General features: G+C 42.0%; 1 protein-coding gene across 2 annotated transcripts in view; it reads left to right on the top strand.

The window, feature by feature from the left end:
• Positions 1–516: 516 nt before the first annotated feature.
• The window catches only part of arhgef1a (Rho guanine nucleotide exchange factor (GEF) 1a), a 118,650-nt gene continuing 104,482 nt past the window's right edge, over positions 517–14,684 (top strand). For both annotated transcript variants that reach the window (XM_034202172.1, XM_034202171.1), the window contains exon 1: positions 517–725. In XM_034202172.1, the coding sequence (XP_034058063.1) occupies positions 663–725 (63 nt within the window). In that variant the 5' untranslated portion in view covers positions 517–662. The remainder of the gene's footprint in view (positions 726–14,684) is intronic.

The raw sequence follows: 14,684 nt of genomic DNA, 5'->3' as shown, positions 1-14,684 counted from the left end.
CTGTAATCAATACCAATCATATTAATAATATAACAACAGTAAATATTCCACTTTATATGTTAGGGCCCAAGCTGCTCTCCAAGTAGAGGAGCTGATAATGTATAGCACACAAACACATCATCCTCTAAAACCTAAATGTAATATTTATGCTTTGAGATAGTCTTTGTGAAAAACAGATAGGCCGAAAAAGCCTTTATCAACATAAATAATAACACTTTAGTTCTTTCCTCAGTGTAAACCGCTTTAATGTTAGCATTGTGTAAAGGGTTTCATATCGGGCAGTAGCAAAGGATAGTCTATACCAGGCATTAACAGCTGAACACTGTGCATGCATGCTTGTGTGTGTGTCCATGTGTGTGAGTGTGTGTGTGTGTGTGTGTGTGTGTGTGTGTGTGTGTGTGTGTGTGTGTGTGTGTGTGTGTGTGTGTGTGTGTGTGTGTGTGTGTGTGTGTGTGTGTGTGTGTGTGTGTGTGAGGGGGCGGTGATGATTCAGAAGTCAGATTTCTCACAGGAACAGCCACTTCACTAGAAGCAGAAGCACATTGCAGTTGGCCAGTGAGGGAAGAATACTTTTTTGATTTTCTCTTTGGAAGGGATCTAGAGGATTAAATAGAGAAGCATACACACGTTACTATTGGATATTTGATTGTCTGACTGTCACAATGTCCAGAGTTACCAACCTGTCGAAGCTGCGGCAAGAGAGGGTGAAGGAGATCAACCTGCGGGTGAGTTGGCATTATGTTCATCATTAGGTGTAACAACAAAAAAGACTATCACGCGCTGGCATCTAACTGACTTCCGGTCCTGTCAACCACACAATGTATGTTTACGACAGGGAAAACAAAAGTTAAGTGAAGATTTCCACCAAATGATATCATGTATATTTTAGTAGTCATTTCCTGTCTCTGTGTTTGTCACTTCCCTCCTCTTTCTTCATCATGTGTCATTGCCTGTTTTTGCACTCCAACCCATGAAACATTTCCTAATTTGACACGGGGCCTGCTCTATGATTCAGGAGCACGGGCCTCTCAGGCCATGGGCCCGGTTATAGGGGGGTGCCGTTCTCATCCAGATCTGCAGGATAAGCCTCTTTGTATTTGTGAATGTAGGTGGTGGTCTGTTTGTATGTTTGCTTGAACACAGTGTGCTTGCTCACTTGATATTTGACTATAGCAACTGTTGCCATAGAAATGGCAGTGGGTGTGTGTGAGATATTACTGCTTTATTTGAGAATATTATAGGCCTGAATAATCTGTGTAAATAAATATATAAAAAAATATATCTAGGACTAAATGTACTAAGGCACCAGTCTCGCAGGCTCAGTTAGGCGTTCTCATTAGAAAGGTGCACACACGAGAGGTTCAGGTAAAAACGCTTTTTCAAGGGATCAGCCAGATTCACTAATGTCACACAATTTGCAGTTTTTGTGAGCTACCATGGATGCATGAAAGGAACTGGACAAAGCATTGGAGGCAGGGCCCCATTCATTCCTATGAAAGTTGATCAGTGGCGCATGAAGCCAAAATGACCTGACTCTCGAGAACGGAAATTCCCAGATCTTCCAGGAATCTTCCCCATCCTCTGGATCCCAGCGACTACTATGTCAGGGCCGACATCTCGGATCAGTCAAATGAATGGAGGAGGTAAAATAACTCTGGATTCGGCCATAGAGTGGTGCAGGAATGAGTCATAAACTGGGAAATTAGTTGGCATTTCAGCACTTCTGGGTTCCCTTGTTTCAAAGTCAATGTCTTTTTGAGAACTTGTTTGGATGCCTGAAATGAGGTCTAAAACATGCTAATGAGATTTTCACATTTTCTTCTACGACATTAAATAGATCAGTAAATACTCCACTGGGGAATGTCCGAAGCTTCTACATGTCTTAAAAAAGACAGTTGCTAACAACATGAATACAGAAACTAAATGTCATCATGCCAAACATTAGCCGCCTTTAGCTTAGCGGTGGTGATGTAAAGTCATGCGACCGCCAAACTTTATTTATAGCCTAATATTAGCTTTTTAGTTTTACTTCTGGTTATTGCAGTTATGCTTCAATTATTATAAGTATCATAAACATCTGTTTGCCACATGGAAAAATCCCTTTGCTTTTTGTATGAAAAATGACAACTACGACATCTTACATATGTTTTTCTAATATGCCCTTTCAACATTTTGAACAGAACCTAACTAACATGATTTCCTTAAAAAAAAGGGAGAAGAACCAAAGGAATCACATTGGGAGTTATTGATAATGTTGCAGGATAAAGTGATATTGTTGATAGTATACAAAAATACCTACAAATAAAGGAAGAGAGAGGCCTGGTCAGTGGCGGATGGCCCATAGGGGCACCTTTTCTTACATTCTAGATTGTCATTAAAACATCTTTTTTGTTTACCTTTTTTTTAATGAACAAGGCACATATTATATAGTTGATGTCAGATAAATTTATAATCTACGATAAAATATCGAAAAAAATTGTTTTACGATGTCTAAAGTTACTGATAAGATATGTTTCCTGCTTGGGGCGCAGCAATCTTTACCCATAGAGTGGTGCAGTGATGACTTATTTACCCGGAAGTAAGCTGCGCATAAATTCCCTCGACAAAAAAGCAATGAGATTTCTCCATAGGATAAATGCATGTTTTGTTCAGCCGGATAATATCCACATGTCTACCCTACTTTTATAATTTTCTAATCATAAATCTAATCGCCAGAAGCAAAATGCTAACGTTATGCTAAAGGAACTACAGCCGAGTACAGCAGCACGACTTCAACGTCACGCCAATTTAAGATCCATATTAAAAATACGGATTCAAAATTGTACGAGTTGGAGCATTTGTTTGAACAGTCTGCAGGAGGCAGGTACTTGCTTTCAAGCATAACAGAAACAAACTTAGAGGAGTGTTTACGTGTTCGGCGTAATGACGTACAACGTCCTCCACAGCTTCTGTAGTCCTATTCAGCCACTTGGTAACAACCATAGTTTTTCAGACACGTCAACTCTTCAGAAATCACCAGTGGGGTCACAGCTGATGGATTTAATGTCGTAGAACAAAACGTGATCCGTCTCTTTAATTTGTGTCAAACACAGACCTTATTTCCAGCTATTTTTCAAAATCCTATGGAGAAATCCCATTGGCTCTGAGACGAGGGGACAGGAAGTGGTGAAATGCTGACTCACTTCCTGTTTTAGGACTCGTCACTGCACCACTCTATTGACTCTCGTTATAAGTGGTGCATGCACAGTCCGCACCTCTTCAATGCAACAGATAGGAGCAGCTCGGGGCGCACCAAACTGCGCCCAAAGCAGCTGTTGACACAACTAGGGGGCAGCAGGAGCGCCAGAGTGAGTGATTGACGTTTGAATGAGAGAGAGTTAGACGGAGACGGAGTGTGAACAAAACTAGATAGCGAATATGGAGAAGGAAAAGTATGTTTAATCACTTAAAGAAACACCCTTTGAGAGGAGGACACCGGAGGGAAAGCTGAGAGTAAAAGAGCTCGGACCTGATCAGCCTGACATAGGCAGCAGTTAAGGACAGAGGGAGGCAGTATACGTGCTCTTTTTCAAGGAGCTGGTTTAGCAAGAAGGCTAACTACCTGTAGCAACACCAGGGCTATATTTTGCTTCCCTGCCTCCCTATTCAAACGTCAGGATCAGACGAGTCTATAAACCAGACCCAGCATGGATCCAGACAGATGTGAGTGACTTAAAGCACATATCAGTCCACATGGATGATGCTATGCGACTAGCCATGTTTAGGAAAGTAAACACAGCTGTCCAGAGAGGGCTACAGGATAGGGATCAGTAAGCATAATAAGGAGGCTGACAAAAACACTCAAATAATATAATATGTACTTATTGTAAGTCGCTTTGGATAAAAGCGTCAGCTAAATGCAATGTAATGTAAAATAATAGACTGTATCAAGTGCTGTGTGCCTTTGAGCTAGCCCTGAGTTATGTTTTGAGTTTGTGTATAAGTTTGCTTATATTTTGGTAGAGCCCCCCCTGGAGAGAAATGCACCAGCCGCCACTGGGCCTGGTATAGATTGAGCATGCCGGTTTGATTCCCTCATGTTGTACAGACAAACTGCAACGCCTGAATGCAGCTTTCCTTCCTTCTTCTCCCCCAGCACTATTTTTAGTTTTTCATGTTCTGACTAAATTGTGGATTTCTTTTAGAGAACATGTTGGGCATTGTGTGAGGAAGTGCTGCTCTTCTCTACAGCAGTTTCTCCACATTGTTGGCACAGTCACTTCTCTTTTGGCAGCCATGTTTTTCTGTGTTAAACATCATACATGGTAGATAGTTACATAGGGCCAAATAACATTGCGTGTTGACTTTGATGGGTCAGGTCTCAGAAAACAGCTTGAGCTGGTTTGTGGACAAAGTGTCTTAGGGTAAAAAAGATCAGGTGGGGGACTTTTGTCTCTGCTCATCTCTTGATACTGCAGGGCCTTGTGATGGAAAGAGTGGGGGTTGCTTTGTTTTAGATGTATCCAATATTTTATTGATTATCTTTGGATTTTTTATTAGAATGGATATTGGCCGGATTCAGCTCTGCAGGTATTGTCTGTTTTTGTCTAGGATGATTTTACAAAAGTAATTGTGAGCATTTTCAATTAGCTGCTTTTCTTATTTGTAAATGTTTTGTTTTGTTTGCGGGTCCACACTTTGCTTCCATAAATCAGAATGGGTTCTATTATTGATTGTAGTAATTTAAGCAAAATCTGTATGCTTTTCTCTCAGTTCTGCTGGTTCTGAACTTCCTGGGGCTGTAGGACTGGACCTACAGCCCCCCTACAGTGGTGTGAGGGTTCTCTGTCTCTGGTGCTCTGATCCTGGGATGGCTGCCTTGCCGTGGAGGGGATGGAGGGCGGTGTTGACTGGCAGGTTGTGTCCTGCGTACCAGTGTGTATGATATAGTGGTGGCTAAGCTGGCTGACTCTGGCTGGAGGGCATTGTCAGTCTTGGGACACCGACATTTACTGTCTTTTTGAAGGGAACAGCTGGTTCTCATTTACAGATTTCCCATTCAGGTCTAAGTGTAACAATGTCAGCATCACTGGGAGTTATATTGTCTCCAGATGTCTTGTGGTGAAGGGGGTGGGTCGTAATGAAGCTTTTTGTTGTGGCCTTGTCTCAGTGGAGGGCTGTGGTTCAGGCTGGGGTCTGTTGGTCTGAGTCTGGACCTGCTTGTGGGGGTGGTTTGCTCTCTCAGGGGCAGCCCCTCTCTGGTGGTCCCTTCTCTCAGCAAAGCTTCTCTCTCCTGCTTCAGCTTCTGTGTTCTCAGTGCTGCTCCTCTCATCACAACCTTCCATTTTGACTGTCTTTGCTTGTCAGTCTCTTTAGTAACCCTTCCTGTACAGAGCTGAGGCTGGCCTAATTCTCTTCCAACAAGATGGCCATATGATCTACATTTCCAGTAAGAGGTGGACTGTGCATGTCCTTATCTTTGATGACTACCTGTCTCCCACTGCATAATGTCTCTCTTTTTATGATGGTTATGGTGGGCACAGAGGGCTTCCTGACAGGCATCAGTTCTGTCTGTGTGCAGGAGAAAGTTATTCATAACCTCTTGTACGGCATATATTTGCAGTCAGAGCCTCTCTGGGGCTTGCTCTTAGTTTTTTCAGTTTGTATAGGGCTGTCAATGTTAATGTGTTAACGCTTGTGATTAATCTGGAAACCTTAATCACATCGCCAATTTTGACCCAAAGTCGCCCCCGTAATTTAAGCATGAATGTTTAACATGAACCGCATGGCGGGGAAAAAGCAGAGATATCGGCACCAGCTACCTGTGTTCCACAGACTGGACATCCGTAGGAACCATCACTACCTCGCTGCACCTGTTGGCTTTAGGAGTGGTGAAGACAGAGGGAAAGTCTTTGGCTAAACCTTTATCAGTTTCCTGAAGTTGCACAGGAGTGGGAGATAGTGGCCAGGGTCACCACGAACAGATAGCTCTGGCAGTGTGATAGCAGCTAAGATAACACAGTGTGCCCTGTGTGGCACACATCATTCAGAGGGTCATCACTGCTGCTCTCCATGACATGTCATCATTGTTGATTCTTAAACTGAGACAGTCAAAAGTTGGATTTAATTCCAAAGTTCAGAAATCTTCAAACGAAGCATGAAATGTTATAATAAAGGAAACAAACCTCTGATTTCTCTTCCAATTTGTTATGAATTTCTTTATTACAACACCATGTATTGTTTTATCAGCCCCCAAAATACAAGTCAACAATAGTATATTAAACTTGTGATTAATCGCAGATTATTATTGTGATTAACGCAAATACATTTTTTTAATTGATTGAGAGGACAGTTTATAGACTTTCTTTGCCGATGCACTTTTTGAATCTGTTGGGTACTTTATGATAAGGGGACAGAATGTTCTAATGGAATCATGATGGCTCCCTATCTGCTTCCTAGCAGGCTACTTTAAGTTAGCACATTAGCTAACTTATCTTGTATCTTGAGGTCAGATTTCAAGTTCTTGTGGGTATTATGATCCCACCATACCATTCTACAGCGTCCCTTGACTGGGAGGAAGAATTTGCCAATGTCTTTATTCATTTGGTTTGGAGTCTTTTTCATTACATTACAGTATATGTCACTTGTTAGACGCTTTTATCCAAAGCGACTTACATACATTCAATACTGTGAGTAATCCCCACAGGAGCAATTTGGGGTGAAGTGTCTCAGGGACACAACGACATGCTGACTGCAGTGGGGATTGAACCAGTGCTCTCCTGATCCGATGATCAATGCACTAACTCACTGAGCCACAGCCTCCCTTAGTCATATGGCGCATTTCTACTGCAGCGCGGAGCCCGGCCTTGCTTGGCCTCGTTAGGCCTTGTTAGGACCGGCTCGCTTAATGGCGCGTTTCCATTACAGTTTAGGAACTGGGGTAGCATCTACAGCAGGGGTGCCCACACTTTTTTGGCTGGTGAGCTACTTTTGAAATGACCAGCTCACAGAGGTCTACCAACCACAAATAAAATCCCAAATTGCAAGGGTTGCTGAATAACACGTTTTATTTATACATGGGATAACTACAATAGGGCTGCAACAAACGACTCATTTGATAATCGATTAATCTATCGATTAATGAAACGATGAATCGACTATTCAGACTATTACTGTATGCCTTGCACAATTTCTCAAGCCCTCTTATTTAGCCATCAACTTTTAGATTTAGCTTGAGGTTGTTTTAGGCATGTGGAAACTAACAATGAAGACAATAAAGATGAATACTTGATTCAAAAATACATATATTATTAAATTAAAGGTGGGGTAGGTAAGTTTGAGAAACCGGCTCGAGATACACTTGTTGTTATATTCCATGGAATGCTCTTAACATCCCGATAGCAATGAATATCTGAAGTGCTTTGACAAAAAATCAATAAAAAAATGTCATCTGTGGAAGCCGTAATACTGTAAAAAGCACGACCAATTATTTTAGCCGGTTAGGTACAGTAGGTAGGTAGGTAGGTAGGTAGGTAGGTAGATACTTTATTCATCCCAAATTGTGAAATGTGTGGAAACAAGTATAAACACAATAACATTAAATACAAATGAAAGCAATAGACAGGAATGTATGCATATACCGTAGAAAGGACACAATGAATATTATAACATTTAATGCAGCCTTACTATGAAGGCTGACCTAAATATGGTGCTTTTCTACAGATTACTTTATTACTGCACTGGTAAAGTGAAATTAGGCCGATTAATAAAATGTGAAGTGCTTTGTAACTTTGACCCGCTTGACTGAATACACAACAAACAATGAAGAAAGTAGGCTTGTTTGAGACGAGCTGCGGCTCGCCTCGAAAGTAGACGAGAATAGCCGATCGCAGCCGGGGGAGGTCTCAAAAAGCTCGCCTGAAGTCGGACAGCTCGGAGTCGGCTTCTTCTTCTTCTCTCGGTTTTTTGGCGGATTGCAAACAACTTGAAGGTGCATACTGCACATTGCACGTGCAATGTGTTTAATCGTTAATGTCAGATATGTACTAAGTAAATACATTTGTTCACAGTAAATTTCTCTGAGTAAAATTGACTCAAATTGAAGAAAATGTTACTCTAAAAATATAACATTTGGTCCCAACCTATATAGAGTAAAATGTACTCTTTGTTCAGAGTTGTATTTTTAGAGTTCATTTTACTCTATTATGTGCTTAGATTTTACTCGGCTTAATGGTCATTTACTCTATGTAGTGTATATTAAAAACAACTCTACTGCCATTTTACTCATAATAGAAGGTAATTTTACTCCAAATAGAAGTTAATTTCACTCCAAATAGAAGTTAATTTCTGCTTTCAACAGTGCGTCTCTGCGAGAGACTTGTAATGGCGGCAGAAGTGAAACATGGGCGTAGTCATGGTTTAACTCCAATAGAATTGTCTCTGCATTTTTAATCGCACTCTAGAAGCTATGAGTAATAAATACACTCCAAAATGATTAAATATCACTATTTCAGAGCAAAATAGTAATTACTCTGGAAAAAATACTCACCAATATTTCCTGTGTTCCTGCTCAAGATTAGATTCAACTTTATTGTTATTGCACATATTGCAGGTACTGAGACAACGAAATGCAGTTTAGCTTCTAACCAGGTGCAACAAGCAGTAAAGTGAAAAGTAAGGCAAGGCAAGGCAAGGCAAGTTTATTTATATAGCACTTTTCAACACAAGGCAATTCAAAGTGCTTTACAAAAAATGAAAGAGATTAAGAAAATGGCATTTAAAATCAGTCATTAAAAAGAAAAGCTAATAAAATAAACATTAAAAGAAAAAATACATGGATAAAAGTTACAGTGCTGTCAATTAAACATTAAAAGAAAAAAGTACATGGATAAAAGTTACAGTGCAGTCTAAGATATGAATAGTTCAATTAAAAGCAGCGACAAAAAGAAAAGTCTTCAGCCTGGATTTAAAAGTAGTCAGAGTTGTAGCGGACCTGCAGGTTTCTGGGAGTTTGTTCCAGATATTTGGAGCATAATAACTGAACGCTGCTTTACCATGTTAGTTCTGACTCTGGGGACAGAAAGCTGACCAGTCCCTGAAGACCTGAGAGATCTGGATGGTTCATAATTTAGCAGGAGGTCAGAAATGTATTTTGGGCCTAAACCATTCAGTGCTTTATAAACCAGCAGCAGTATTTTGAAATCTATTCTTTGACACACAGGAAGCCAGTGTAAAGACTTCAGAACTGGAGTGATGTGATCCACTTTCTTAGTGTTAGTGAGGACTCGAGCAGCAGCGTTCTGAATTAGCTGCAGCTTCCTAATAGATTTTTTAGTGAGACCTGTGAAGACACCATTGCAGTAGTCGAGTCTACTGAAGATAAAAGCATGGACAAGTTTTTCCAAATCCTGCTGTGACATTAGTCTTTTAATCCTAGATATGTTCTTTAGGTGATAGTAGGCTGATTTAGTAACTGTTTTAATGTGACTGTTGAAACTCAGGTCAGAGTCCATGACTACACCTAGATTTCTGGCTTTATCTGTTGTTTTGAACATTGCACACTGAAGCTCAGCGCTAACTTGTATACGTTCTGCCTTGGCTCCAAAAACCATTACCTCAGTTTTATCTTTGTTTAATTGGAGAAAGTTCTGACACATCCAGTCATTGACTTGTTCAATGCACTTACTCAGTGTTTGAATTGGAGCATAGTCTCCTGGTGAAATTGTTACGTAAATTTGTGTGTCATCTGCATAGCTATGGTAACTTATTTTGTTGTTCTTCATTATCTGAGCCAGTGGTAGCATGTAGATGTTAAAGAGAAGAGGCCCCAAGATGGAGCCTTGAGGAACCCCACATGTCATATTTGTCAACTCAGATGTGTATTTACCTATAGAAACAAAGTTGTTTCTGTCCTTTAAGTAGGATTCAAACCAATTTAGAACTGTTTCCGAAAGTCCCACCCAGTTCTCCAGTCGGTCTAGTAATATGCTGTGGTCAACAGTGTCAAACGCAGCACTGAGATCTAATAATACTAACACTGAAGTTCTGCCACTGTCTGTGTTTAAGTGGATGTCATTAAAGACCTTTACAAGAGCAGTCTCAGTGCTGTGGTTTGGACGAAAGCCTGACTGGAACACATCAAAACAGTTATTTAAATGCAAGAAATTACTCAACTGTTGAAAAACAACTTTTTCAATGATTTTACCTAGAAATGGCAGGTTTGATATGGGCCTGTAATTGTTCATTACTGAAGCATCTAGATTATTCTTTTTTAAGAGCGGTTTAATGACTGCAGTTTTCAGGGCCTGTGGAAAAATACCTGAGTGAAGAGATGTGTTTACTATATGAAGTAGATCTGAGGCCATGCAAGGCAAAACATCTTTGAAAAATCCTGTTGGAATAATATCAAGGCAGCAAGAGGAGGATTTCAGAAGTTGAATAATGTCCTCTAGGTTTTTATCATTAATCTGATGGAATTGTGTCATGATGTCTGAATTGATGTTAAGTGGAGATAGGGACAACACATTTGCTGTTCCTGATGCAGAGGCACTGACTGCTTGTCTGATTTTCTGAATTTTGTCAGTGAAAAAGGAGGCAAAATCATTGCCTCATCAAGTAATGTACACAATAGACAGAATAAAATATAGAATGAATTGAATGATGTATAAACAGTGAGGGGTATGAATTAGTGTTGTCACGATACCAACATTTTGGTTTCGATACCGATACCAAGTCAAGAATTGCGATTCCGATTCTTTTTCGATACTTTTCTTTAAAAAAGGGAAACAGTCTTCAATGTAATTATTGTGCTTTATTTCACACCAGAACCATAACACAAACTTTTAAACAATGAGAACAATAAACAAAATAAATGACAAGAATTCGTATTAAATAAAATTAAGCATCATCTCAAACAACTTTTTTGTTTTATATAATATAATTTTTTTTACATTATATTAACATGTAATAGTACAGTAATATACATAATTATTGACAAAATGTATATTGCAGATGTTAGCCACATTGGTAAGTTAGCTAAAAAGATAGCCATATTAGACAGTTATCGTTGCCATTAATTGCCTCGTCAAACTACGAAAACGTTCGTTTGTCACAAAATAAATTACACTTGTTTGACTTAGATTTGAGGGCATGGGCTTGATGTTATCTATAGCCGCATTCACACCGCAGGACTTTCCCTGGTACTTTGGTTCTTTAGTTCCGTTAGTACCAATAATGTCGAGTTCACACCGCCGGGACTACTAAGTGCCGGGAACTCTTTTGGCCATTTTCAGTCCCTGCTAGAGAGGTGGTACGAACCTGGTGATAAAAGAGTGCCAATTTCTATTCTATTTCTATTGGCTGGGCGAATTGCAAACCACGCCCCGTTAGACTCAGATTTGTCTTTGTTAGGCAGCCATTTTTTTCCTCGCTACAAAACCACATCCACACCTGAGCGAGTCGTTTTTTTGTACTTTAAAGCAGTTATCACCACACGTACTGCAACACCGGAGCGGTGGAATGATGAGGAAGTGTCGGCGCTTCTGGCAATTTACTCCGAGGACGGGATGCAGCAGCTTCTACAGAAAGCAGTTCCCAACTCCAAATGTTTTGAGCGATGTTCGCAAAAGCTACTTGAGCTGGGAATCGTGCACAGTGCACACGGATGCCGGGTAAAAATAAAGAAACTCAGGCAGGACTATAACAAAATTAAAGACCACAATAATAAGAGTGGTAACGATTTTCTATTGTTATTATATATATATATATATATATATATATATATATATATATATATATTGCCACTGTTTTTTTAATACCGACACCTAACTTGCACTAAGGTGTGTCTGCTGCTATATATATTGCCACTGTTACATTGTTTTGAAACTACTTACACTTTATTTTACATTTCACACTTTTATTTAACTTCAATGTACATGCATACGACACACCTGGAACAGCGTGATGCCGTTATTGTTATGTCTTGACTGTGCAATAAAACAAACAAACTGGCGAAGCTTTATTTATTGTGTCCCACCCCAAATGTGCAGAATAGAAGAATGTGAGAGCAGACAGGTGTCGGTGGTTGAATTTATCTACAATGTTGCAACCTTGTGCAGCAATGGCAGGGGCAGAAACACAAGTCTTACACACATAAACACAAGTCATTTATCATGTCATTTGTTTTAGATAAATAAGGGAAAAACACCAAACAAGGGTTAATGTCCTTTTCCAAAATCAGCCTGAGGGGGTAATATATAATAAATACATAAAGATAAAGTCCATTGTTATAATGGGGTATTTTATTCGTAAATTACCCTTATGAAGTCCATCATGTCTGAGGTCGTAAAGTAAACAAACACCTCATACAGCGGGTGGGCTTTATACCCCCTCCCCCGTGTAGTTCTTCTTCTCTCGTTTTTTTTGTACTCGCCGTGAAGTGGTTTTGCGGCCTGCCAGTAAACCCAGAGAAGAAGAAGACGAAGTGACGTCAGCGTAATCTTGCCTCAGGGAAAGTACTGCGGTGTGAATGCGATTGGCACTAGCCCCATGGCGGATTCAGTGCCGTGGTACTTTAGTGCCGGCACTAAAGTACGGCAAGTCCTGCGGTGTGAAAGCGGCTTATCACATTCGCTAACCTGTCTGTCTTTAAATTATTTAAACAGCTCTGGATTACGGTCGGCGGGGTGCTTAGCCAAGTTTGATGTGTTGGCTCCCTTGGTTTGCAGGGATCTAAAACATTTCTCACAGACAGGCCTCGTGGTGTCCGTAGGCTTGCCCTCACTGTCAGAGATATAGCTCAAATACTTCCAAATTTCGCTTCTGGCGTCTTTTTTGTCAACAAGCCGAGGCGCAGCGGCAGTTGCACTCCCACTTGCAGCCATGCTTCTCGTTGTCTCACATGCTCTGGCAGCTAGCGCGTGGCCGAGTGCACGAGAGAGGGGAGGGACTTAGAACGTGCTTGACAGGGGCGGGACTGCAGGCACGGCTGCAGTGCAGGGAGTGGAAGCAGAGCGCTGACCACACACAGCTCTTATTAAAACGGCGCTTTCTCACCGGAGTACTTTTCCACGTCATTCTGAAAGTACCGATACTAATGAAACGGAGGAATCGTACCGTTTTTAACGGCAGGGTATCGCGGTACCTTTCAAGTATCGGTACACCGTGCAACACTAGTATGAATACACTAGATACACATCAGCCTGTGAGCAGTATGAACTGAGGTTACCTACTGTAACCCAGCTTCTATGAGTATTGGCGCAGCCCTCTAATGGCGCGTTTCCACTGCAGCGCATAGCCCCGTTTAAGCATCCTTAACCGTCCTCAAGCGGCCAGGCCGGTTTTTGGTGGCGTTTCCATATAGCCTAGTACCGGCCAGCGGGTACTTTTTCCCTCTTTTTCCGGCCTCATAAAATCGTGGTTCTCTCAGACCAGGGCCAGGGCTGAACTAGTGACGTCAACACTCTCGACTGCTGATTGGTCAGAGAGAATCGTCACAAGATCGCGCGCGAGTTCATCCCTAGCGTCGCATATATATTTAGAAGCAAGCTTGCAGCATTTTTATAAACAGCATTTTGTAAACGGATGAGCTACAAAAATGGCTATGTCTAATAAGAAAAGCACACCGTGGTCGACCGAGGAGGTGACGACGTTCCTACATCTCATTGGGGATGATCAAATCCAGCGGGAGCTCGACGGAACAACTCGAAATGTGAACAAAAACAAAGCCGATCGCCCCGCCTACACTGCGTTGCTAGCCCAGGTCCTAAACTGTAATGGAAATGCGCCACGGCCTGGGCCGGCCAGCGAGGCAGCCCGAGGCCAGAGCGAGGACGCGTAGGGACGCTTAAACGGGGCTACCCCGTTGCAGTGGAAACGCGCCATAAGGCTATCGCTATTGGGTTTACCCTTCTGCGCCCCCGCGCAGTACTGAAAACACTTGTAGTCCACGCCCACCCGCTAGGTGGGCCCCACCCTCGGGCCTCCTTCCGGTATAAATAGGGAGGTTGTCCGGCGATCTGCTCCCATACAATATAACTTTTCTTCAGCTATTCGTAGAGCCAGTGGGGCCCGGCGCTTAGAGGGCTGCGCCAATACTCATAGAAGCTGGGTTACAGTAGGTAACCTCAGTTCTATTTCGTATATGGCTTCGCCCTCTAAGACTATCGCTATTGGGTTAAGGGCGAAGCATGATGTAGTCTGCGCCCCACTGGGTCCGTCCAGCACTAGAAGCACAGACATACCTGCTTAATAACACCCCCTGCCTGTTGTGCCATGCGTAATGGCACATCCCCGTCCCTGGAGCAAACATACCTGTTTTCCTGACGGGGTGAAGGCTGGGAACAATACATACCGACCGCTGTGAGAAAGTAGAGACGAAGGTCCCACCTTGTCCTGCGATCATAGAGGGGGAACAGCCGCTCTCTCCGTGTCAGCCAGGTAAGAGAGCTCTCAGCTGGATCCCTGACGTCACTCACTCTGACCAGGCACTCCCTACTAAGTGTGTCAGAGGAAGGGGAACGTCCCTCTCCTACGAGGGGAAAAAGGGCCGCTCTCTGTGTGCCGCGAGGCAGGAGAGAGGCGCACAGCTGGATCCCTGACGTCACTCACTCTGACAGGACACCCAGTACAGGGCGTGTCAGAGAGGAAAGGGAGACATCCCTCAAATACAATTGAATAAATGAACAGGGGGAAGACCAAGATGCAGC

The sequence above is a fragment of the Gymnodraco acuticeps genome, unplaced genomic scaffold (genome assembly GCF_902827175.1).
Source record: "Gymnodraco acuticeps unplaced genomic scaffold, fGymAcu1.1, whole genome shotgun sequence".
Lineage (NCBI taxonomy): Eukaryota > Metazoa > Chordata > Actinopteri > Perciformes > Bathydraconidae > Gymnodraco > Gymnodraco acuticeps.
Note: the sequence above shows the minus strand (reverse complement) of the source record. Positions and strands in the feature narration are given on the sequence as shown.